General features: G+C 41.2%; 2 protein-coding genes across 2 annotated transcripts; one reads left to right on the forward strand and one right to left on the reverse strand.

Annotated features, from left to right (window-relative positions):
- Nucleotides 1-2,151: 2,151 nt before the first annotated feature.
- On the forward strand, nt 2,152-18,782 carry chst6 (carbohydrate sulfotransferase 6). Its single transcript, XM_074676843.1, has 2 exons — nt 2,152-2,297; nt 12,924-18,782. The coding sequence occupies exon 2, from the start codon at nt 13,026-13,028 to the stop codon at nt 14,220-14,222; it is 1,197 nt and encodes a 398-aa protein (XP_074532944.1). The 5' UTR covers nt 2,152-2,297; nt 12,924-13,025; the 3' UTR covers nt 14,223-18,782.
- A 2,939-nt stretch (nt 18,783-21,721) lies between these two features.
- LOC141797164 (C-C motif chemokine 4-like) lies at nt 21,722-22,498 on the reverse strand. The gene is made up of 3 exons (XM_074678616.1): nt 22,402-22,498; nt 22,193-22,316; nt 21,722-21,892 (listed from the first exon to the last, which is right to left on the reverse strand). Exons 1-3 carry the CDS (start codon nt 22,463-22,465, stop codon nt 21,793-21,795), a joined length of 288 nt encoding a protein of 95 aa, XP_074534717.1. The 5' UTR covers nt 22,466-22,498; the 3' UTR covers nt 21,722-21,792.
- Between the last annotated feature and the right edge of the window lie 2,521 nt (nt 22,499-25,019).

Here is a 25,019-nt window from a genome sequence, read left to right on the forward strand (position 1 = left end):
CTGTGCAGGGACAGAAACAGTCTTTTGATTATTTTTTGAGACAAACAAAGGAAACCATGATGCACACTGCTGCTCAGTTATGATGGACATCTTTTTAAATGAAGAATCATGTTTTCTTTTTCTTCTTTTGCTCCCATCATGACTTCTTGAAACTGATTCCACATCAGTGCTCTGGGGCAAAGTCAATGTGTTGCCCTCCTCTCCTCCTCCTCTCCTCCTCCTCCTCCTCCTCTGCCTTCATTAAGCAGGCATTTACTGGTGACCAAAGGACTCTAGAATTGGCTGAAGAGAACAGAGTGAAAGGATATGAGTCGCTTTTATACAGGAACCAGGTGCATCCTTTTTTTTGCCAGTGTGTTTGTTTTTCTCTGGATGGGACTCATGTTAAATGCCCAAGAGAGAAAAACTGGGGCCCACAAATTCCTAAAACTGCATTAATGAGAGTATCACTGGTTTATCCTCAGCCACACGTATTTAATAAACTTTAGACAAGTTATAGAGCGCTCATTAATGCTTTTTTTTTCCTTGAATCATTGTGTGATAGTACCACAACATTAAAAGAAAACCAGCTTGCTATTGATGGATGTAAGTGTGGTATAAGAGATGAAAAAAACACACATTTTTAGCCTAATAGTTCCTTGTACCTAGTTGTAGCAGTGGTAATACAGCTTTTATCATCTAGCTAAGGCATGTTCAAAGTCTGGCCACCAGCTGTCATCTTACAATGTATTGTTTGAGTCACTGAAATGAATTGTGCTGTAAATGTACATTTTTATTTTTTGTCAAGGTAAAAAAAAAAACTAAAGTCTACCCAGTGACATGTCTTTAAACTGCCTCTTGAGTCAGCAATATGGCCCCTGCCAACGACTGGCTTCATTTCTGTGCTCATGAACAGATGGGTGATGTCATGGAGCCTATGTCCATGTGTTGTACAGTCTGTGGTTTGGACATTCTGCAGAAACTCAGCAACAGCTGACATCTTTAAATGAATATATCTATCATGATGTGAAAATGTGAAAGTTTAAAAAAAAACATAAGAGGACACAAGACTTGATTAATGCTATGATCTGGTACAAAACAGAAAGACAAAAATAGTTCAGAGAGAAGGATAAGAAATATTTGGGGTAAAATGCTGTTACAGGTCAAAATAGTTTGCATATTCGGATCCTGTCATAACAACGTGTTCCTTGGTCAGAACAGAGTTTGTTTATTTTTACACAGCATGTAACACTTCAGGAAACTGACCACTGATCATCTGGGATCAGAGACACCTGAGGGACAGGTGAGGTTTGAATTTATCAGTCTGTGATGATAGAACAAGGAAGTTTGACAATAGGGACTTAGACATGGATAAAAAGTAGAGCATTAATATGTTCCTTTCATGGTTAATGAATATGTTATTAAGAGCTGCTGGACCTTGTTCATTTTCATAACATCAAATGAATAATCTTTATATGCTTTGCATGATTTGGAAACCTACCTTATGCAGCTCCCTCTCTTTTTCATATACGTGGTTATTTACCCTTATGTATTATAATTATTTTATTTCATTTCTCTTTCTCTCTCTCTCTGTCTCTCTCTTCTTGTCTCTCAGATCCTAGTACTGTTTAACTTTAGGGTGTGATTTTTTTTTAAAAAAAAATAACTAACTCTGCATTCTTTTATTCTGCTCTGTTTTATTTCATCTTGTGCTTTTTAGGTTGCCCATTTTAACATCTGGCCGGGGACTACAGATGAAAATTAGCCTTTTGGCTAACTCTGGCATATTTACTGTAACTGTCTATTAATATGCATTGTCCCTGTAAATCAAATAAATTAAATTAAATTAAAAATGAATTAATCCGTTTAGAACAGGCTCGTGTTACAGCACCATGCTAGTTATTGCTGTTGTTGGTCAAAAAGTGAAACTCGGCTGTTGTGTAGGAATCAGTGAGTTTGTGTTAAGAAGAGTAGGATAAATGCTGTCTGCTGCAGACCTGTTGAGCCACCAATGTGTCACATAAATTCATGTCACCTCATTGGGCAGTTGCTGGGACACTGTTAACTGGCTCAGGTCCCACCCACCCACCACCCCCTCTATCTCTGACCACCCGCCCCCTCCCAGACCTCAAGTAAGCCCAGCACAGCCTGTAGCCACGTCTCAAACCCCGCTTTGTACACAGGGGACGGTGGAAGTTGCCGAGCAGCAGCTGGCCGACACGGAGGGGAGGAGAGGAGAGCACCGCGGGGTGTTGGGGCAGAGAGAGCACACCGCACCGGTCCCGAAGACATGCAACAGCCGACAAACAAAGCTCAAGGTAGGTTATTTCTTTTACCTGTGAGGGAAGTGAAAACACACAGGGTTCCCTTCATTCCTCTCTTTTCCTTGGGGAAGTTTCCTTCTGCCCACCTTGGTGGTTCGTGGTGCAAGTTTTCGTGGGACCGGTGGGAAGAAGATCGCGGTGGCTTCACGCACTTTTATTTCGTCCTCACAACTGAAACTCGTACTTTGGGAAAACGGGCGATTTGTTCGGTGGTCTAAAAACAGCAGCATGATTATTTCAAATTCAACTTTGAAGCAGTAAAACGATTTCAAACCTGACCCCCAGTGTAGACACATGAGGCACCATTACACCCCCTGTGTTGTTTGGGTGGTTCAGAGAAAGTACTCCATGCCATTCATAAAACTGTAGCCAAAACTGTAAAAACATTTATTGAGAATAAGAAACAGGGACTCCTCTGAACTCACCCTCTGATGACCTGGGACGTAAAGGGGCTCAGTAACCTCTAATTACCTGGTTAAGGAGGACTGACGGGGTCATGGAGGTCATGTAGGTGCACTGCAATCTGCACAGGTTTCAGTGAACTAACAAAACACAGTGTTACCTTTGTGTGCTAAGAAGTCTCAATATTACAAAGATAAAAACAAAAAAGGTTAAATGATATTCTTATTCTCAGCAAACTAAACACTGAAGCACACCCTGGCTTCTGACTTTTCAACACCCGCTGACTGGTTAGGAGGATGGCTTTGGCTTGTCTCTCCTAGAATATATGGAAACATATGGGAAAACTCTCGAACTTCAGTAAATCCCTTTCAGGAAAGACAGATTGGGGAGAAGAGGTTCCTGCTGAACTATGGTTGGCTGTTTTATGCCAGATTTATGTTTCTGTTCCATGCAAAGCGTGCTCTTACATAATTCAATCCACCCTGTGTGAAATCCCTGTTAGCATTTACTGATTTCATGCTCTGATCATGATGATAGAATAAAAACTGTGCAGAGATTTTAAAGTTTGCTTAAAGGAGTTGCACCACAGTCACTACCAGCATCTTCGGTACCCTTTGCTCTTCACATACTGCTGTATCACACACACATTGTTACCTTTGCAACCTGGCTGGCTGACAAAAGACACGGCTTAGCCAAGACCAAAAGCTTCCTGCCACACTTTTGTTGGATTGCAGATATTCTCAATTACAGTGGAAGTGTTTGGACTCCAAAGGTGACCTGGTATTGTATCACTGTATATCAGTGTGGACGTATTTGTTCGCCCATTTCAAGAAGTGAAGCCAATATACCTTGTGAACAGGCACTGACATACTGGACTGATGGGGTGGGACCAAGACATGCACTGGAACAGTCTAGCTGGTGGAGCTGCAGAAACTGACGTCACACCTTTATAACCAATACCCATGTTTTACTGTCCAATAAAATACCACAGATTCCTCAGGTCAGTGTCGCCCCAAGCAGAACAGTTTGTGTTGATCTGAAGCAGACACTTGTGGTTAAGGGAAGTTTAATGACTCTAGTGTCAATGTGTTTGTGTTCAGTTGTTCCTCACAACATGTCCTCCACTCTGCTATGGAGCCGTCCATCAATCATATTGTGACGTCACTTGCAGTGTTTCTCAGTCACTTTCGTGCATTTTTCTGATCCGAATTTAAATTCTCATCTTTCACAGCATTAAGTCATTTGTGCACATCATAGCAGCAGTTTCTCCTTCATCCCAAAAATTGCAAATGCTTTTGGACGCGCATCACTTTCTTTCATAAAATTCTCTGCTGTTTTATTAAATGATCAAAGGCTTATGTCATGTTAGTCAAAATCAGGGATGGGTACCTTTCACATTTGAAACGATACGGTACCGGTACCTTGCAATCGGTACCGGTACTCAGCGATACACTCTTCCACCCCCTCACAGTCACAAGGATGCGTTCAGGTACCTAAACATGGTGCCTTTTGGTTTTACATGAATCGGTACCCGGTACTTTTGACAGAATTCGGTCGGTGCCTATAAAAGTACCTAATTCTGTACCCATCCCTAGTCAAAATGAACTATACTTATAAATGCTAAATAGTCATTCCATGTAAACCTAGCAGTCCTCATTTCATTGCTCAAACCATTAAGTACAAAAATGTTAAACCAGCTGTCAAAAACTGTCAAGCAAATTTTAAACATTTCGTCATCATTTTTCCTGAAAATTTCTCCTAAAATTTCTCTCAAGTGACCCTCAGCTCTCACTGATGAGGAGGACTGTGTGAAGCACAAGTTGCCACCGATGATCAGCCACTTCTCCACAGTCACTCAAAGCTGAATCCCATGAACCCCCTCAAGGTTAGAATATATGAACCAAGCAGGAAATAGTGTGTACCTTTTTTTTAAAATAGTGAGACACAGGAATGGAAAGTCAGAGTGGTAAAAGAGGGGTGAGGATGGAGGGAGGAAGGGGGAGGGGACAGAACAGGGGACAAGGAAGAAGAGGCCAAGTAAAGAGGCATAGTCCTGCTGAAATTAAGGCTACAGTTATGGACCATGCTATCACTCATGGCCTCACATCGGCTGGTAGATTATAGCTTATGGATGGATGGATCAATAGATGAATGAATGGATGGATGACTGAATGGATCAATGGGGGGGGGGGCATGCTTTTTTGTGAGCTTCTGTCACTTTTGAAAATGTATACCAGTGGTCAGTTCACTTGTTTTTAACTCTGTGAAGATGTAGCTTTAGCATCAGTGCATTAGCATTTATAAGCAGGTACTGGTTTCTATGCTAGCTAAAACTATATCGTTAAAGGTCCCATATTATGCTCCTTTTCTGCAGTTTAATATGGATCATTGATGTCTTCATGAAATGGTAGTAACATGTTTTGGTCCAAAAAGTCAATAAATCAAGCACAGCAGCATTGTTTCCAGGCTCTCATAGCCCCTCTGTTCAGAACGGTCTGATTTAGTGGGCGTGACCTTCATATGTAAATGAGCCACCGCTGATACCGCCCCACTCTTCAGCGTCACTGAGAGCGGCGCCATGAGCTCCGAGTGCACAATGTTTGGAAAATAGCAAAGCTCGTTTACCGTAACATTACAGGCTAAAACAACAGGCTAACCACAGCTATAGTTAGCATCCTGGGGGGACTGAGCCTGCGGCTGCCCACCTGCAACCTACCAACTGAGCTGTCCGAGTGCCTGTAGTGTACAGCTGGCCATGCATGTAGGGGGAAAGACAGAAAACAGCTCTTTTTTTTTTTTACTTTTCTCTCGTGATCTTGGAGCCGCCAACCACCAAAAAAAGTCGCTAGATTTGTCGCTAGTTGCTTTTCTCTAATTTTGTCGTTGGGGGGTCCAGAAAGTCACTAAAAATAGCAACAAAGTCGCTAAGTTGGCAACACTGGCAGTGGGGAGGGGAGTGGGTGGGGAGGAGGTTCGGGGATATGCTCCGTTGGACCAATCAGGACAGACTTGCTCCTGATTGGTCAAAAAAGGGAATCACTGTCGACAAATCTTCAAAATCCAAACAGCTCTTTTTAGGTCAGGATTTTATATTCACAAGCACTACTAAGGTTTTGTCATTAGATATCACGTTTTGTGGGCTGGGAGGAAAGCCAAAGACCCAAAAATTTCACTAAAAGACTTAGGTGATTTTTACATAATGTGGGACCTTTAGCTCTCCAAGTTCCTACATGTCTTTATTTTATGTTTAACCGAAAAAAGTCTTTCACAGTATCCATGGCTCTGATCCACTACAACTCACTTGGTAAAACAATTCATCCACAAAGACGTCCTTCAGTGCTCTGCTCAGTCCTGTGATCTGGACCAGCAGCTTCTTGAAGTTTGATGTTGGTGAAGACCCTCTGTAGTGCCTGGCTGGTGGGGGAAGTGCTCCCCTGTTTACTGCTATGTTGTTTGAAACCTCAAACTTGAGAAAACGGTGTTGTGGTTATCTGGCAGGGAGGGGTCATTGACCGTTGAGTACGGCCTGCTTGTAGCCTGTAGCTGTCTGGACTCTGCTATAAGCACCTTGTGTCTTTGTGTCTGTGAAAATACTGCACAGATTTTTTTATGATACGTCTTTTTCAGATCCCTTTTTTTAGGTTGTTTGTGGTTCGATTCTTTGATTCAATGTCAAAATATCGAAATGCATCATCAGGAAGCCTGAGCAGGGAGTAAACCCTTTCTGTTAGCCGAGGCTTATCAGTGTGATGCAGCTTGACAGTATTTACAGCAGACACACCCTTAAATCATTCGTTTATAAATCCAAACACAGCCCCCTTGTATTTCTCTAAGTCTACAGACCTTTTGCATGTGACTTCACAATGTCTGCCCACCCTAGCCTGGGTGGCTTAACAAATTCCCTGCGCTGAACTGTCATCTACAGGTTCAGCCATGATTACCTGAAGTGATGTGTCGTTTGTGAACGATTCTGAACGAAATGAACTGAATCACTCACTGGAAAGAGTCATTCCTCATACTCAGGTCAAGCCTGCCCCTTTAGCTTCCTCCCATGTCTCCATAATTGAGAGGGCAGCAAAAACTTATTTGACGTTAGGTCTTGTGAAAATACATGTGCTTATTATAGCTGCTGTTTGCAAACAGCTAAAATATCTAACTTTCTTTCAGTCAGCTGACTGTTTAAACAACTAACGACGGTCTCAGTTCAGTCATATTTCAGTCAGTACAGTGTCTTTGTGACTGAGGCTGGTGGCTCACAGACCTGCATGTTCAGTCAGCATTCACTACATGTGATGAACAGGAGCTCTGGCATAAATCAGTCACTGACTGTTGTTCACTGAACACTGAAGGCTCAACCTCCGAGTCTCTCTTCCTCTCAGTCAGACAGTCAGTGAGTGATCAGTGTACTGAATGCAGTAAAGACAACAATCAGGGAAAATATGTGATTGTTTTGGCAACTTTCAGTTTGCAAACTGTCGCTTTATCTCACTGAATTCTCAGCTCATTGGCTCATTATTCACTGTCCCTCTTCAGCACAGTCATGAGCAAAACAATCAGGCCTTTTTCAGCTCATTATTTCTGATTTGCATGCAGAGCTGCAGAGAAGTACTGAACGGTTTTTGAACAAATCCTCTGAATCACTTTACTGAGATGACTTTTCTGATTCAGTACACTGAAAAGAACTGCTTCTCTCAACACTAATTATCTCCTATTGTATGTTGGGGTGCAAGGATTATCAGCAGTTATTATCTCCTACACTAACAGGTTTCTGTAATCCAGCTGTTGAGTTTAGCTAACAGCTCGAGTCATTATCTGCTTGGGAAATGAATAGATTAACACATGACATGAAAACATGACAAGTTGGATTTTATCTAATGAGCGAACAAATTTTGTAACTGAAGCAGTTGAAGACTCATGCCAACAACTGCTGTATAGGTCAACAGGTTTGTGAAGGAACCTGTAGAGCCATCTAGATAGGACGATATCAGCAGTCTGTGAGTTTGTCTACATACAGTAGCAGTCAAAATGACTCCCCAGTAAAATTTGAAGAGCTGGTCTGTCAGAAGTAGGAACCCAAAGATTCAACTTCTGGACTCTGGAAAGAAAACTAGTGAGAGAAATAGATGTGAGAGACATGTGTACCTCTACAGAGCCAAGAACAACTATCAAATTACACGAGTTCATGACTTTGCCAAGTCATTAATTGTCAAAGAAGACGGTAATGTATGTTAGCCTCATGTTAACACCGCTGCTTCTACTGTTCACTGTAGCTGGTGGCGCCGTGGTAACTACATAGTTGGATGTGATTGATGTTTTCTTCATCACCTTGAAGATGTTGAGTTATGTACATTCAGCCGTCCTGCACAGAGAGAGCTGCGTGCTGTGGTCACTGTGTAATGTCCCTAACTACCAGTGGCTCTTGCTTTACTCTGGGTCTAAATGTAGGCTTCAGCAGGAGACAGAGGTGTTTAGAGGAAAACATCAGGATGAGTTGGCTGTAGCTGCAAAAACTCTTTGAGTCTCTAAAGTGAAATCTGTGGAACACACAAGTTAAAAGAGACCCAGTTTATCCTCACAAGTGACTGAAGTGTCTGAGGCATTAAAAAGCCTCTTCTAGCTTTATTCTAAGATTAGCTTGAGTTCATAAACAAAGATGATCAATCCAAGTTTTTGTTAGAAAATAAATCACAGTCAATCAATCTTTCAGGGCTGTAACTCATGATAAGTATTACTCATACTGCATATAGTGAGCAGCTGTGTGAGGTTGTTGTTGAAGAGGACTGCCTGGCTAAGTGGTTTATTTATCCTCTAAACACAGTTGTCTTCCCACTGACACACACGGCTGTTCTCTGCAGCTGCATCAGATCCTGACACAACCTCCAACCATGTTACCTCACAAAGACAGCTGACTGTAACAAGCAGCTTCCCACAGCACAATCTGGGGTTACTCTGTCTCCAGTGCCAAACAAAAATCTTGAACAAAAAAATCTTAATTTAATTTTTGTTGTGTTAGATAAACAGCTGTGAGACTAATTTCTTTATTGCAGGTGGATTTTAAAACCTTGTCCTGTGATAATGTTAACTCCATCTGGAACCAAACGTGTGCGTGGTCAAATCCACCTGTAAGGCATCTCTTACAGCTGCTCACCAGAAACGCTGCTCTGTGCAGAATGTAGTCAGATCTTTAAAGCTCCTCCAGATTTGATGCTCTTCTTACAGATTTTCAGCAGGATTCAAGCCAGGGCTTTGTGCAGGCCAGTCTGTAAGGTTCACTTTGGTCTCATGGAGCTGTTTCTTCACCAGGAGCCATGTATGTTATTGCTCGATGTCATGTTGGAAGACAAAGCCATGACCCAGACCCAGTTTTGCTGCTGACTGCTTGAGATTTTCTCCCTAGATCTTTACAAATTCCTCTTTTTTTCTTGATCTCAAACTATGCCCTCTGCTGGGGAACAATCTGGAGTTGTCATTTTTTCCCCTCTCCCTATGCCATTATGTCATATGTATTGCAAAGGGGCGCTGGGCAGCTGGTGAGCTCCTAGGTTAATCCCAAGTCCTGTCTGTTTCCCATGTCTGAGTTTGTCTTCTTATATGTCTTGGAAGGGATGCAACTGAAATGAAATTTCCCCTCAGGGATCAATAAAGTTTTCTGATTCTGATTTTTCATGATTTAACCTTCAACCTTAACAATATTTACAGTTCAAGACTGGGAACTGGCACATCCCCACAGCATGATACTCCCACCATCGTGTTTACCTGTCAGGGGGATGATGCTCTTTGAGTTGTACACCTCTTTCTTCCTTCTTTCCCCAAACCGAAGTAATGTTGGTAAATTGGTCTCATCTGACCTTAAAGAACACTTTGTCTGCTTTCAGACTGCAGAATCCACCTCCAGATCATCCTCAGCATCCTTCAGTCTGCTGGCCTGAAGGTCTCTGTCTCTTCTGTAGAGGTGCAGTTTTTCTTGGTCTGCACCCCCCACAGCACTCCATTTCTGGGACATCAGGGCTCTAGTGACTGTCTTCTTTGACACTTTGAAAATTCCTGACTCGGCAAAGTCCTGAACTTATGTAGTTTGGTAGTTTGGTCGTCTTCAAAGATACATATCTCTCTTTTATAGTTTTCTTTCTAGAGTCCAGTTTGATGTCTTTATCTTCCTAACTCTGCCAGAGCAAGTAACAACAGATCTTTTGTTGTCCAGTCTGATATAACAGCAGTTTGATATTTTTTACTTTGGGCCTGATGCATTCAACTCCAGTGACAGCTCAAAGCCTGTGTGTAAAATGTAAACCTCAGTTTGAAGTGGATTGACTGATAATCACAAACTGTGAGAGTTACAAAGTTAAAGCACATGATTAAAGCACATCAGTGGTTTGTGGTTCAGCTCAGTAAAAAGATCAGCTCTGGATTTTGACCCTTGTAGTTTTTTTTTTCTGTGAAATAATTTTGTTTCTCTGTGCAAAGTTGTGATGGTCTCTGTGCTGCCACGGTGCAAGAGTACTGATCAGAGTTTATTGTAATAAAAAGTAACTGTAATGTGTATTTGAACTTTTTTGAGTAGTTTTTCAAATAAGTACTTTTACCAGTACTTTGGTATTTTTGAGTAGGGATGGGTACCGAATTAAGTACTTTTATAGGTACCGACCGAATTCTGTCAAAAGTACCGGGTACCAATTCACGCAAAACCAAAAGGTACCACATTTAGGTACCTAAATGCATCTTTGTGACTGTGAGGGAGTGGAAGAGTGGGTGCTTTTCCATGCTGGACATGGACACAGCATTACAAGGTTATATATTGTAGAATAATTATATTATATTGAAAAATGAAATATTTTATTATTAAACAAATTAATATTTTTTACCACATAAACACAAAAAAGTACCGAAAAGTGGTACCGTTGAGTACCGGGACCGATTGCCAGGTATCGGACATCAGTACCGTATTGTTTAAAATGTGAAAAGTACCCATCCCTATTTTTGAGTTTGTTTATTTTTTTACTACATTTCACATTTCATTAGTAAGTGAGTATAGAAAAGCAGAGAGTATCCAAGCTGTCCATCAACAGGGCGCCTGCAGCTGATTGGCTGACACCTGTGGTCCAGTGATCAGGCAAACAAATCAAGAGGTAGAGAAAAACATGCTACTCATAAGATCAGATCAGATCAGATAAGATAAGATAAGATAAGCTTGTCCCCGAGGGAAATTTGTCACGAACATAAGTGCAGTGCTGCTTACAGTCCATACATTGATCATTCATTCATTCATTCATTCATTCATTCATTCATTCATTCATTCATACCAATTTACAATAACATGCCTGTTGTGAAATAAATGACACAACTTATGGCAATAAATACAAAACATACAACTATGGTAGTAAAAGCAATGTTGAGTTGATGCAGATTGTTTGAGTCGAGTGATAGAAGTTAGAAGGAAGAAGAGCTCTTAAATAGTCTTGCTCCGAACCGTCTTCCAGAGGGCAAAAATTCATACCCTGAATAAAGAACATATGAAGAGTCCTTAAAGATGTTTTGTGCCTGCCTTAAATCACAACAAATCCTTCCTCAGGTTGGTCCTTCAGGTCAATAACTGCTCAGAGAAACAGAGATTTGATAAAGTTGACACCTTTTTCCAACCACAGACAGCTCAAACGTGAGCCTGAACCTGATCCTGATCAGAACAAGCCGTCCTGCAATCCAGACACTTCATGGTGAACTCTTTGAACTCACAGCCGGCTGTGACTTGATGTAGGGAGCGTCTACAAAAGCCAAAATAAAAACAAAGAGGAAACTCAAATATTCAGGAACTTCAACCTAGATATGTGCTTTTCTCACATTTATGCTCCCCTGTTGGTTTGACTTTAACTGTTAGCACTGGAAGAGAAGTTCTGACTGCATCTGGAGCTGAAATCTGACCAAAATCTTCTCAACATCATCCTCACAGAAATGTTTCTCACGCCCCATTGTTGTGGGGATTTGAAGATAACATTTGGCTGCTTTGTATTCAAGTCTCCTTTTTTCTGAAAAGTTTTGTTTTCATTAGTTATACGAGGTTAAAAACGAGGCTTTGTGTAACGTTTAACGATGATTGACAGCTGCCGTTCTTGTGTATTTTTTCCAGGGATTGTAAAATATGTCGGGAGGTGAAGTCAAAAAGTGATTAGACTCTCGAAAGAAAAAAAATAATTATTATTTTTGTCACCCGGTCCACTCAGATTCTCCCAGAATCCCTCATCGTCTCTACTGCGCAGAATCTGTCTGCAATTACTGCCAGTGGCTGCGCCTGTGACGGGGTATTTTGGCTTCAAAACTGTACAATGGTAAATGGCGGAGCCACGCTGTCCACTCTATATACAGTCTATGGTCACTCCTGGTGAAAGTTACTCAGACTCAGACTCAGTTACTTTTCAGATCAGACAATGCTCAGACCAGCTCTGCTGCAGGACAGGATGTTGCTCTACTTGACCCTGTCAGAGAGTGGCTCTCAGGGCTGCTCTCACACCTGTGCCTGTATCTGAGATAATTTGAAGTCTCTCTGGACCAACCTGAGACAGAAAGTAGTGTTTGTCAGCAGAGGTGAATGTGCTGGAATGCTTTCTGGTTTATCTTTTATGGTATTTATGATGGTCAGTTCATCCATGTCTCTTCCCTTCGTCATTGGGTTTTAACCAATCACAGTTTACTAACACAGCCAGCTAATATGTGAATGAGAGCTGGATGGTGTAGCTCAGGATGAGCCTGAGTGTCTGGGTGAGTGCAGAGAGTCGAGGAAGGATCCGTCACAGTATTTACCTTTGTGTCCTGAGGGCTTGGGGGTGAGCAGCTCATGTCAGGACTTGTACAATAAGCTCAGCAGATTATAGTATGCTTACATGGATCCCCTCAGTCCCTGGTGATCCAGCTTTCTTAATGAAAGCTTCTCTGACAGACCAAAGCCCTCTCTGTCACTCTCGTTGCTCTTTTATGAATTAATAATTGTGGACGTTCAGACTCATGGGGTGTGTGAAAAGTGAAGCGTCCTCTTCTTTCTAAAGATTTCCCACAGGAACCTCTGCTGTTTTTAAATACCTGAAACTAAATACTGAAATTAATAAGAAAGCAGAAGACACCAAGATAACAGGAAGTTGTTTTAATGTTTTCATTTCTACTTTCTGTCTAACTGTTGTTTTCTCTCACCTTCTCCTCTCTTTTTTTCTTTCCTTCCTGTCCTCTCTTCAGCTCCCTCACTCCTCCACAGTCCTGTCTGCTCTGCTGCATAAAAAGAGAAAAAGGATCAATTCACCATCAAGCCCCTGCAGCTGACGCTGATCCGGATCCACCATGTGGCGCTGCAGGGTGAACCTCAGCACCATGATCTTCCTGGTGATCCTCCAGGGGGCCGCGGTGGTGCTCTTCTGTGGCTGGTACATGGAGCTCAGCTCCTGCAGCTCCCCGCCCCCCAACGACAAAGTCCACGTTCTGCTGCTGTCATCGTGGCGCTCGGGCTCGTCTTTCCTGGGTCAGGTCTTCAGTCAGCACCCGTCTGTGTTCTACCTCATGGAGCCGGCCTGGCACGTGTGGACCAAACTGCATAAACCTGGTGCTCGGGTGCTCCGGATGGCTGTGAGGGACTTGTTACGGAGCGTGTTCCAGTGTGACCTCTCTGTGATGGAGGCCTACCTCCCAGACCATCACAACGTCTCCGCCCTCTTCATGTGGTTTGAGAGCCGGGCTCTGTGCTCGCCCCCAGCCTGTTCTCTAACGCCACGAAGCCAGTTCAGCAACCAGACTCTGTGTAAGAAGAGGTGTGATGCTCGGGGTCTGCAGCGGGCGCAGGACGCCTGCAGCACGTACAGCCACGTCGTGCTGAAGGAGGTACGCTTTTTTGAGCTGGAATCCCTCTATCCTCTCCTTCAAGACCCAAGCCTGGACCTCCGCATCATCCACCTGGTCAGAGACCCGCGGGCTGTTCTCCGGTCTAGAGAGGCCGCGGTGAAAGCCCTGGCGAGGGATAATAACATTGTGTTGGAACAAAAAAACACGCCAGCAGCAGAGCTGCAGTACCAGGTCATGCAGGAGATCTGCCGCAGCCACGTGCGCATCAATGAGAGGGCCGTCATGAAGCCTCCTCCTTTTCTGAAAGGTCGCTACAAAATGGTTCGATATGAGGATGTAGCCCGCAACCCGCTAGAGGAGATCAATAGCATCTACGAGTTCGTAGGTCTGACTATGACCTCAGAGCTGGAGGAGTGGATCTACCAAGTGACCCACGGGAGGGGCAAAGGCACCAGGAGAGAGGCGTTCAAAATTACATCACGAAACGCCGCTGATGTCTCCCAGGCTTGGCGTGGCACGCTGCCACACGACAAAGTCAAGCGAGTCCAGGAAGTGTGTAAAGGAGCCATGTCTCTGCTCGGGTACAGGACAGTGGACAGTGAAAAAGAGCAGAAGAGTCTGGAAATAGACCTTCTGGTGCCACGAGAGCCCTACCAGTTCAGCTGGTTACCAGCAAAAACAGAGCACCCGGAAACCGGATAAAACAAAAAACAAAGGTGTGAACACCATGAGACTAAACTGGGCAAAAACCAGCTTTTCCTTTAGGATTTATTGAGTGTTCAGATCTGAGACATGATTCTTCCTTTTTGTAGTTCAGCACCACACAAGCTCCTAAATCAACCTGGAAAAGCTTGCTTTATTGGATTTTAAGCAGGAGATGTCAGAAAAGTTTCCACTTAGTTATCAGTTATCTCATGTTTACCCCCAATAAACACATGGTTAACTGAGTTAACTATTACTGCTGATCCCGGATTACAAAAACACGTCCACTTGATTGGTTATAATTTACCCAATTTTGATCTTTCCCTGAATCATTTACCCACAAAACTTTGATAGCAGCTCTAACTGCTACACACAGAGGATCGATTGAAAAGTCAGATTTCTTTCCTTGAAAAGACTTTGTTTGGAGTTTTGTTTCTGGCTGTCGGCAGCAGGCTGGTACTCTAAATGTTCATCTCAAGTAAAAACCTTAAAACAAGCAGAGGACACATGGACCAATCATAACCCATCCAGGAATCACCCTGACATCTTGTGTCAGCAGGAAAGAAAAAACACTGATTTTTGACTCAGAACAGCTCAGTTTTTTTTCTATCTTGGGATTTGTTTATTGGTTACAAAACAAAACAGCGTCCAAAGTTCTGGAAACATCTTTTGAAGGATGAAGTGTTGGGAGTGGAGTGAAGTTTACTCTTGTTGATGTTCTGTTGCTCCTGAAGTCGCACAGATTAGACCCACAAAATGTGACTCCAGGTCTTCTGGAGGGATGTTTCTGAATCTTCTCCTGTGTCAGTCTGAGTGAGTCAGCGTCATTCAGCGTGCTCCCTCCTTTACTGCGCGTTGTTGAAGCTGGCACCATGAACGTGTCCGCTGAACACCTGAGCTGACCCTGTCAAGGTGTGACGCTGTGACAGGATGTGTGAAAGTTTCTTATCTGTGAAAGGTATGAATGAGTGTGTGGGTGTGTGTGGGGGTCATAAAATTTGATTTCTTCTTTAAAGCTCGATCGAAGGATTTGACAAAGACAGGTGAGAAAGAAAGCTTGTGTTTTTAGTTTGATTCTTTGTAGAAATTAAATGTGTTATATTAAAACATAGAGACTAAAATTACTTGTTACTGAAGAAAAAAATGTTTGTTTTTTTCTTTTACCTGTTTTAAATTATTTAATGAGATGATATTGAAACAGCCGAGTGTCAATGTATTTAGCCCCATAATATATTAAAAATCTGGATTCATTTCAAACTTTAACCCTTGATGCTGAAAACTCAGCAGGTGCTACATCACCTGGTACAGCTCACAGGTCAGGCTAACTGTTCATGTGTTAGCCTGATACTGACTTCCTTTGTAATGTTGTTTTTTAATGGTTTAAAAGTTTTTGCTTCTCCACTGATGACCCTGTAACACTGCATGGCTGGAGCTTTGAAGAAACTATGATGGGAGTTTTTTTTTTAAAAAGGACTGTATGCGGTACAACTAGAGATCAAGTTTATCTTAAGAGATAAATCTGTCTGCTTAAAATCTCTGACTGTGTCTTGAAGATTTTTTCTGTATTTGTGAATGTGTTGAAAGCATGATTTCACGGTGTTTTAAAATAACAGGAACTGGAGCAATAACATTGAGAGATGCACAAAAAGCGTTTCTGCAGAATCTACTCTTCGTGGTACACCCGGCTGCACCCTACTTTCTTCTTCTGCTTCTTCCTCTGGCTGTTTCCTTTTAGAGGTCAGAGCAGTGGATCACTTGTTTCAGATTTGTGTTTCTAATGTTGATTCAGCACAGTTTTACATCAGATGCTCTTCCTGTCACAGTCTGGGACAAGCAACTAATGTGACCCCCTGGTAGCGGGGCAGGAACAGCTATTGAGGTTCAGTGTTTTGCTCCCATAGACACCAAATTCTGAAATACAAATGGTCTGAGCTGGAAGCAGCCAACTTTGGCATCAGCTGCTCTGATGTGCTTTACAAAGGATGCACTGAGGGATGGGTACCTGGCCATTGGTATTGGCACTCAACGGTACCAATTTTCGGTACTTTTGTGTGTTTATTAGAGATGCACGATATTGGATTTTTGCCGATATCCGATATGCCGATATATCGAAACCCCTTTTGGCCGAAACCGATACCGATACTGATAATCACGAGTTTGTTTGTTTTTTTCACTGTAAAGAAAGCTCAGTCTTTCCTGTACTGGAATTTATATGATACTCTTATTGTGACGGTCTTATTTGTTTAAGAAACACACATAAAACAAGACAAAAAACATTTGATTTTACCATAAATAAGAAATGTATTATTTTTTCAAACTCAAGACATTCAGTATTGAAATACAGAAAAATAATTTCTTTAGATCACATGAACTTTAAACGTACAATGCATTTTTAAACATGACCAAGTTGCATTTGATTATTTTAGAGCTACTGTAACAACCTGGTGACAGACACACAGCTCTGCAGTGCAAATAAATGAAGTGCTGCATTTTATTTAAGGAGCTTATTTTTCAGATGGAAAATAATAATAATCCTAACTAAATAGCACGTTATCGGCTGTGCTTATCGGCAGAAATTTTCATATCTGCCGATACTGATAAACGTGTTTTTAAGCTTTTATCAACCAATACTGATATTGTGCCAATAATATCGTGCATCCCTAGTGTTTATGTGGCAATAAATATTAATTTTTTAATAACACAATTTCAATTTTTTTAATTTAATACACATTTTCTTCGCTATATAACCTTGTAATGCTGTGTTCCTGTCCACCATGGAAAATCATACACGTCCACTTTCTCACAGTCACAAGGATGCATTTAGGAACCTAAACATGGAACCTTTTGATTTTGTTTGTCTTTATTTCGTTCATGATATCATGAAAAAATAAAAGTACAATAGAAAAAAAATGAATGAAAAGGAGCTGAAAGAGAAAGTCTTACAGTATCTCCCCCCTTCACTTCATTTTAAGTGAATTGGTACTTGGACAGAATTCAGTCGGTGGTACCTATAAAAGTACCTAAATCTGTACCCATCCCTAGATGCACCGATTCAGTCGTGGAATCCTGTGTCAGTTCAAACATACAGACTCTAAAAAAGTTAGATCAGATATCTGTGACAAAGGGCTGATCCACAGGACAGATATGTTTAACTCAGGCCCATGCTTTTCTTTGTTTACAACAACCATGTGAGTGTACTACGTCATTTACACAAAATGATCCCATAAGACAATAACCCAATCAGTTTAGATTTGTTTTTATCTCAGTTTAGTTCACAAAGTTAGAAAGGCCTGACGATACTAGAATTTGATTCTCAGTCTCATCCTCGTATTAGGGAATAAAAAAGGTTTTATTAATACTAGAAAACATACCAGCCCTCACAGCATTTAACTCTGAAACATCAGATGGTGTAAACACAGTACAGAGCACGCTGTGTCTCCCTGGGTGAAGGGGTTTCTTTTCTCCACTGTACACGTACAGTATGTCTTTAATTTGTTCCAGGTGCGATAACTTCCTCTGTTTTTTTCCTTCACTGTACAGTTTGTCCATACCAATGCATTTTTTGTGCTACATTCTTCCACCTAAAGCTGATTGTAATTACTCTGTATTATTTTACTCTACGTTTCAATCACTAACAAAAGAAATGTAGCGTGCAACTGGGTCACAGAGCTGGTCTATCTCCACACACCGGTGCACAAGATGCATGTGGATTAACGCTGCAGGAAACTCGAAACAGGTCCTCCTGTGGATGGGGCCACGGAGCATTCAGCAGGATACACATCAGCTATCAGACTAAAGTTTTCTTTCAGAATGAGAACAGAGAACATTCAGTGGGCAAATTATAGCAAGTTTAACACTTGCCCTGAGGTGTAACATTAATATTTCACACAGCAAGTTTGCCTCTTGTTTGGCTTCATGAGAAACACATTGAGAGTGTTTCTGCACAGATTCATGACGAGCTGATGGGAGAACAGCTGCAGACTCAGTGCGCTCTATAAGAAGGATTTAACATAGAGTCATTCAGAGTGAGTGGAGCTGAAGAAAAGCATCTGTTTCTGTTCACCGTGTGTCTGCTGGAGACATATGGAGCCTGTGGAACAGAGAGTTCACTGGTACACTATGTTCTGTCTGGGTGTGATGCTCCTGAGTGTGTGTGTGTGAGAGAGAGTGTAACTTCTTTTTTTTAAAGGAGACGGAGAAAGGAGCAGAAATGTATGACTGGTTTTATGGTGGACACGAGTGTTTCATTGCAAGCTTGGAAAAACGTATGTGTGATTTCATTACGTGCCTGAACATTGACCACATTCCCTCTGCAATGTGAACGCCGTGATGCCTGTTCTGTTGATCCACACGTCTGTCTTTGTCATCATGTTTCAGCTTGAATGAGGAGCTGAGCTGATAATGTTTCAGCTCACTGACCTGCCAGTCTGTTTTCGTCTTAAGATTAGACACGACACGGCACTGATGGAAACAATAAATATTTACATGTGACGTTTGGTTCTTTTTGTTCTGTTGCTTTTAACCAAGAGGTACATGATGATTTTTAACATCTGTGTAATAAAGGAGGGGAAAAAAAGGACATGATGAGCTCAGCTGCACTTTTATATGAGATTGGGCGCCATCTGTTGGCTGAGTGTGTGAAACTGTTTGAGAGAATTTTACCATTTGAGTATCTCTGTCAGCTTTGGATAAAATGGAGACTCTTTGGAAAAAACTGTTAAGCTGGAACGCTGTCATAATTCCTACGTTTTTTTGCATTGTTTTTAAAGAATGCAGTAATGACACAGAATGTATTGTTTTGTTATATTCAGAAAATAAAATAGAAAAAGGAAAAAAAAAAAAAGGACAGTTGTAACACAGGTCAGTTGTAACACTTGCCATTACTACAATCAGGAACAAGTTGGAATCAGCTGATTCACTCTGAACATGCACATTTTGGTCATTAGTCCACATGTGAAGAAGTAGTTCCCTGAAGCAGACACAGCTTAATTTGTGAGGTAATTATAATTTTGAGGTGAGTCTGATCTGATTTGTTTTTGGGCTTGTGGTTCTCCATTTGGAGTTTGATGATGCTCCACAGGTTTTCAGCTGGATTAAGATCTGGTGATTGAGCTGGCCAAGGCATGGTTCAAGTGTTCAGGTTCTCCATCCAGGCTTTAACTGACCTCGCTGTGTATCAAGGAGCATTGTCTTGTTGGAAAACCCAGTCATTAGAGTCAGGAAGAGTTTTGCCCTGTTCCACCCAAACTGAAAAAACCCCAAACCATCAATGATCAACCCCCATGGTTTACTGTAGGGGTCAGACAGTCTGGTTTACAGGCTTCTCCAGGCCTCCTCCTAACCAGTAAATCGGCTGGAGTGGACATCAACTCAAAACATGCCCTGTGTGTCTTCAGACCAGCTTCAAAAAGTCACTTTCTAACTGTCCTTGCTGAACAAGTGACATTTCTCTTCAGAGGTCTGGGAATGATTCCTGACACAGGAACAGATGAGCGCAGGGCCATCTCTGGGGGTAGGAAGACTTTTGCCTGCCCCTACCAGCTGACTTTTTTTTCTTAATTCTTTTTTATTTTTAAGGCTTTCATGCCTTTAATTGGACAGTGGATAGAGCAGGAAACAGGGCACAACAGGAAAGAGGCCACATGTTGGATTTGAACCCAGGCCACCTGTGCTTAGATGAACCGCATGGAGTGCAACCTAAACCACAACGCCATCTGAGGTCCGTATCTCAGACTTTTGAACAATGAATAAACCAAGTTAACTTAGTCCGATGTTCTTCACTTTAAATAGGGGTAGGCAGCAAATATTTGTCTTATTGTAACAGCTGAGTCAGAAGTGTTGCTATAAAAATGAGGTGATTTCTCCACCCACCCTTTCAGCCCACAGCATTTCACACCCACAGCAGGTTGTTTCCTGGACATCAAGTGTGATGAAAGAACTACTTCAAGCCTTTGTTAAAATCAACGATTGTTTCTCATTTACCAGAAAACATTGTGCAAAGCGTTTCATGTGAAGCAAAAAGACTTGCCATTGGCTAATGATTAGAGTAAGGAATCACTGCAGGTAGATTATTCTTAGGAAAAAAAAAAGAGGTCCAAGGATTGAACCCTGAGGAACCCCAGAGGTTTGGCTTCATGTGAGTTTTTCCCTTTGCAAATACACGCTTACCTATTCTGTCTATTCACAGAAATACTGTAACAAAGATATCTTAATTATTGGAATCATGCTCAATTCCAACCAACTGACTGATGACTTTACAATGTGTTGCTCTCATTTGACTGTTTTTTGGTTGTCAAACATAGTACGGTGCAAAACATTTTGGAAAAATAAGGCACAGAGGATCCAGGATGGTAGTTAGTGGATGATCCTTGGATTTGAACTTCAAAGTTACTCAGTATCACAGGTTTTAATGTATGAAGAGGAAACATGGTGAGGGGCTCTCTGATAAAGGAAGTTTTCTACGAGACTAGTCCTAGAGTCATTTGTGTCTTTTATGGTGAACTTCTTCAGAGGTGGAAGGCTCAAACCTACCTCAAGGTTACTGCTCCAGAGCTCAGGCTTTCTGCTTCAGTCAAACTGATACACTGACATGAGATGACCAATGTATTAAAATCAAGTGTTTAAAACTGGCTCTGATGTTCTTCATAATCCTTTATTACATTTAACCACTGAAGGAATTTGGATTAATCAATCTCAGAATAATTTACAAACATGTACAACCCCTTAAACCTGGATTAACAACTGTATAAAAAAAGATTGTTTTATGTGTTTTTGCATTCTTGCAGATGTTAAATTAAGAGGAGATTGTAAATTTGAGTATAGTACACAAAATAGTTATAACTAAGTTTTATTATATATATATATTGACATGAGAAGTTCATCCCCTGAACAATAAATTGTGACATAGTGGGTCTAATATGATCTTTGGTTTGTGTAGAATATAAATCAATAGGTAATAATGAGATACAAAGGTCATTTCAGCTGCATCAAGACCTGACAGGGTACGTCACAAACTTTGTGACGACAGGCATCCAGGGGTTAACAATGTTTTAATTAAATCACTGAAATGAATCATGCTCTAAATGATGTGTCCATTTATACATTTTCTGTTAAGGTCAGTTATTAACCTTTGATTGTTAAAGTATTTTTCTGTTCTTCAAAAACATTAAACAAAACTGTAAAATTACAGAAATTATCTGTAAAATGACATCCTGGATGTTTTTTAGGTATCATACCAATAATAGCGTAGAGCTGATCCCTTTTTTTCTCTAACTCCAATGTAATTTAGCCACACACTCTGCTCAAAGAGGAGTGAACAGCTTCTCGTGGACACCTTAGGAATATGATAATAATCAGAGAATTTGGTTGAAAATAAATGTTTTTTTATTTGAAGTTGGTAAAGAAAACCTTTACATTCAAATATTTGTTTTACAATGTACATCACAGTCGTTTCAGCCTATAGGTGTTATATAAATCTGATATTTTGGGTAAAAGTTGGAAAAAATGTTTACACGTTGGGCCTGCAAAACCAGGCTTGGATAGATCACAGCATCCTAAATCACCATCAGGACTACATGCCGCTGCTCTCTTTGTTCTGGATCCTCCTGTAGGCCCGCTGTGCCCACGGGAAAGACTGTTCAAAGCAGGTCTGTCCTCTGTTGGTCTGAACTCTGCAAAACAAGAGGAGAGGTGTGTGTGAGAGAGAGGTCCACTCTGACAAAAGGTCTCATGTGGTTTGGTTTTGATTATGCACAAAAGTAAGAAGGTTAGGCAGCAGGATAATCTTGTTCTGGATAAATAAAACAGTAAATCCACCTAGATCATATTTTAAAATCATGATAAAAAAAACAACTGTTTTTGTTTTAACATGAAACCTTTTGAATCATGGTCGTTCTTGTAGAGCATTGATCATCTATGTTTTAGTTTAAACAAAAGGTATTATTGGACAAAATAACAGGGCACAAACTTACATGAAAGCCTGATCCTCACAGGACCTGTGGGTCTTGGTTATGGTCTTTACAAACTTGATGGGTATTGGTCTGACACTGAAGTCAAAGCAGCATTGCCCGGGTGCTGTGTTAGACAGAGCTTCAGCTGTGAGGGGATAAACAGAGAGTTAATGCAAACATGTCTTTGAGTAAAGTGTGAAAATGAAGAGACACAGACTGAGATCACTCACGAATGGCGTGGCAGTAGCAGGCGATGAACAGCAGCAGCCCCAGAGTGAAGCAGAGAGTCTTCATGTTGCTTTCAGAGATGATGATGATGATGATGCTGATGGTGATGGTAATCTTCTTCTCCTGTCTTGGTTGTGATTAACTCTGAGCGCTGCGTCTTTTATCCTGTCCATGAAGGAAATTAAGAGGAGGGGGCCGATCCAAAATAACTTTCCATGACTCACAACATGTGTGTCATGGCGGGTGCTTTCCGGCCCAAAGCCAAACTCTAAGAACTTATTCACTTTTCAAATAAGGGAAGGAAACATGACAGACAGTGTCAACAACAGTTTCGCTGTGAACTCCACAACCACAGAGAGGAGAGCTTCTTCAGCGTTATCTTGTTTGCATCTTTAGACTCTGAAACCATCATCAGATCATCAGATCATCAGATCAAGTTCAAAAAGAAGATGAAAACTAAAACATGGAGATGATATTCTAGGTGTTACAGCTCTGTTGTCATTATTTTAATAAATCAGCCTAAACCTCCACTTTGCTAGCATTATCAAAACACCCTTATTTGATAGGTGTATTTATCATTCTGTCAACAGCGACAAGACACCAGATACCAGAGCCTCCAGACATATTCACAAGCTGGGAATTAGTACAGTCACACAAAAAAGACAATTTTAAAGTAAGATAACTCTCAAACTTCATCACAGTAAAACTTGCCACAGTTTCTAAGGCTGTGTGTAGGAAACTGAGATCTGTGTGTCCAGAATCTGCATGAAAAAACCACAGGGGCTGAATCAGTCCAGGTGACACCTAACAGGCAGTTATCAGTACCCAGCTATGGACCAAACCCAACACAACCACCTGACTCAAACATAATGTTTACCCTTTAAACCCAAGAGGACTTCGAGGTCTCTTCACAATACAAGCCATACAATGAAGCACTTATTAGGTTTAAATTTAGTCATATTGTGCATCAGATTAAAAAGGAAAACTAAACACTGTGATTCACACTTCTTCTGAACTCTTTGTTGGTTTGAGCAATACTTGAGTAATACTTGTTCTAAGCCAGTGGCATAAATACTAAAACTGGCCCCTGTGTGTTCCCTTTATTATGACACCAGAATGATTCAAACAGACCCTGTAAATACAGAGATATATATTTTTTAATTTGGGTAAGTCACTTTTCTAGCTAAGACCCAAAAAAGAGGCCAGGGCTCAAAGGGTTGAGCTCAGATTTAATTTAAATGACTGAGTGCTATAAACCGTACTCCCGTTATTCTATTCAACCCAACATCAAAAGAGCTGTAATACAATCTTATCTGTGTGCTTCATTTAATGTGTTTTTACACCCAGACAAACAGAAGCCTGGTGGCCAAGACACAGCAAACAATATTCAAGATGCTTTCCAAAAACAGAAACAGGTCTGTAGACATGCTCATGTTTCATTAACAAAGATCCAACTCCAAGACAAGACACAGAGTCTGATCTCATCTTAGGAGTTCCACATTAACATTTGTGTTGTAACAATGGTGATGATGATGATGATGATGATGATGATGATGATGATGATGATGATGATGATGATGATGATGATGATGATGATGATGATGATGGTGGTGCAAGAGTTTGTCAAGTCTACAGCAGTAGGTCATGATTTAAAGTTAGTGGCGGACAGAGGAGAGAGGGAAACAGGAGCTCAGTGTGTTGGTCTGAGCCTATAGCAGCATCACCGAGGTCTGGTCCAGACCTGACTCTAACTGTTAGCTTTATCAAGAATAAAAGTTTAAAGTCTGCTCTTAAAGTCTAGAGAGTGTCTTCCTCCTGGATCCAGACTGGTAGATGAGTCTTAAGAAGAGGGGCCTGATCACCGAAGGCTCCACCTCCCAGACTACTTTTAGAGACTCTTAGACCTACAAGATGGGGCAGATATGTGTGTTCACTAGTTTGAGTGAAAAATAAGAAGTCTTATCAATTTATGTATTTGAGGTATTTGTTGGTATTTCATAGACACAGTAAAAAAGAAAATATAATCGCCTATGCACGTCCAGCCATTATCGATAAAAATGGACCATTTGTCCCAATGAAAAGAAAAAAACACTAGCCTAAATGAGCCGCATTAAAGTACCAACAGAGCATTAAATTCAATGGTCAGCTTTAGACCTCACCATTACATGTGCTAACATCAGGATTAACACACCTGTTTGGCTGTTTTGAAGATGGTGGATGTTGTGCTCATGGTTTATCACTTGAGACGAAAGAGAAGGTTTATTTGGGAATGAAAAAAAATCCTCTGGAAAAATAAAATAAAACAAAAATATAATAATAAAAAATGTACAGCAAAATTAGATTTTGGAGACACACAGTACCCATGTGTAATTCAAATTTGTTGGTCAGAGGTTTCCGGGACATTTCCTGAACATATGACTTACCCTACCCGCCTTGCTTTTATTGTGCAATTGATTATGAGCAATGGTCCTGTTTGTGTAGGGGAGACTGGGGGAAGCTGTGACAGTTTTTTTTTTTTTTTTTTTTGAAGTGCCTCTAAAGCAAGGAGATGACAGTAAAGCCGCCAACTAAATATGAACTCATAGTTTAGGGTGTGGTGCACCCCTGGGTACAATCACTG

The sequence above is a fragment of the Halichoeres trimaculatus genome, unplaced genomic scaffold, assembly GCF_033239565.1.
Source record: "Halichoeres trimaculatus isolate MK-OKI-2021-1 unplaced genomic scaffold, fHalTri1.1 fHalTri1_scaffold_10, whole genome shotgun sequence".
NCBI lineage: Eukaryota > Metazoa > Chordata > Actinopteri > Labriformes > Labridae > Halichoeres > Halichoeres trimaculatus.

What these genes read in the sequence shown, in the direction of transcription:
- LOC141797164 (XM_074678616.1), bottom strand. Translation starts at nt 22,465, where the DNA reads ATGAAGACTCTCTGCTTCACTCTGGGGCTGCTGCTGTTCATCGCCTGC. An exon ending in CTGCTACTGCCACGCCATTC is followed by an intron (nt 22,317 to 22,401) that starts GTGAGTGATCTC and finishes ATCCCCTCACAG; the next exon opens with CTGAAGCTCTGTCTAACACA. An exon ending in TGTGAGGATCAGGCTTTCAT is followed by an intron (nt 21,893 to 22,192) that starts GTAAGTTTGTGC and finishes CTTGTTTTGCAG; the next exon opens with AGTTCAGACCAACAGAGGAC.
- chst6 (XM_074676843.1), top strand. Translation starts at nt 13,026, where the DNA reads ATGTGGCGCTGCAGGGTGAACCTCAGCACCATGATCTTCCTGGTGATC.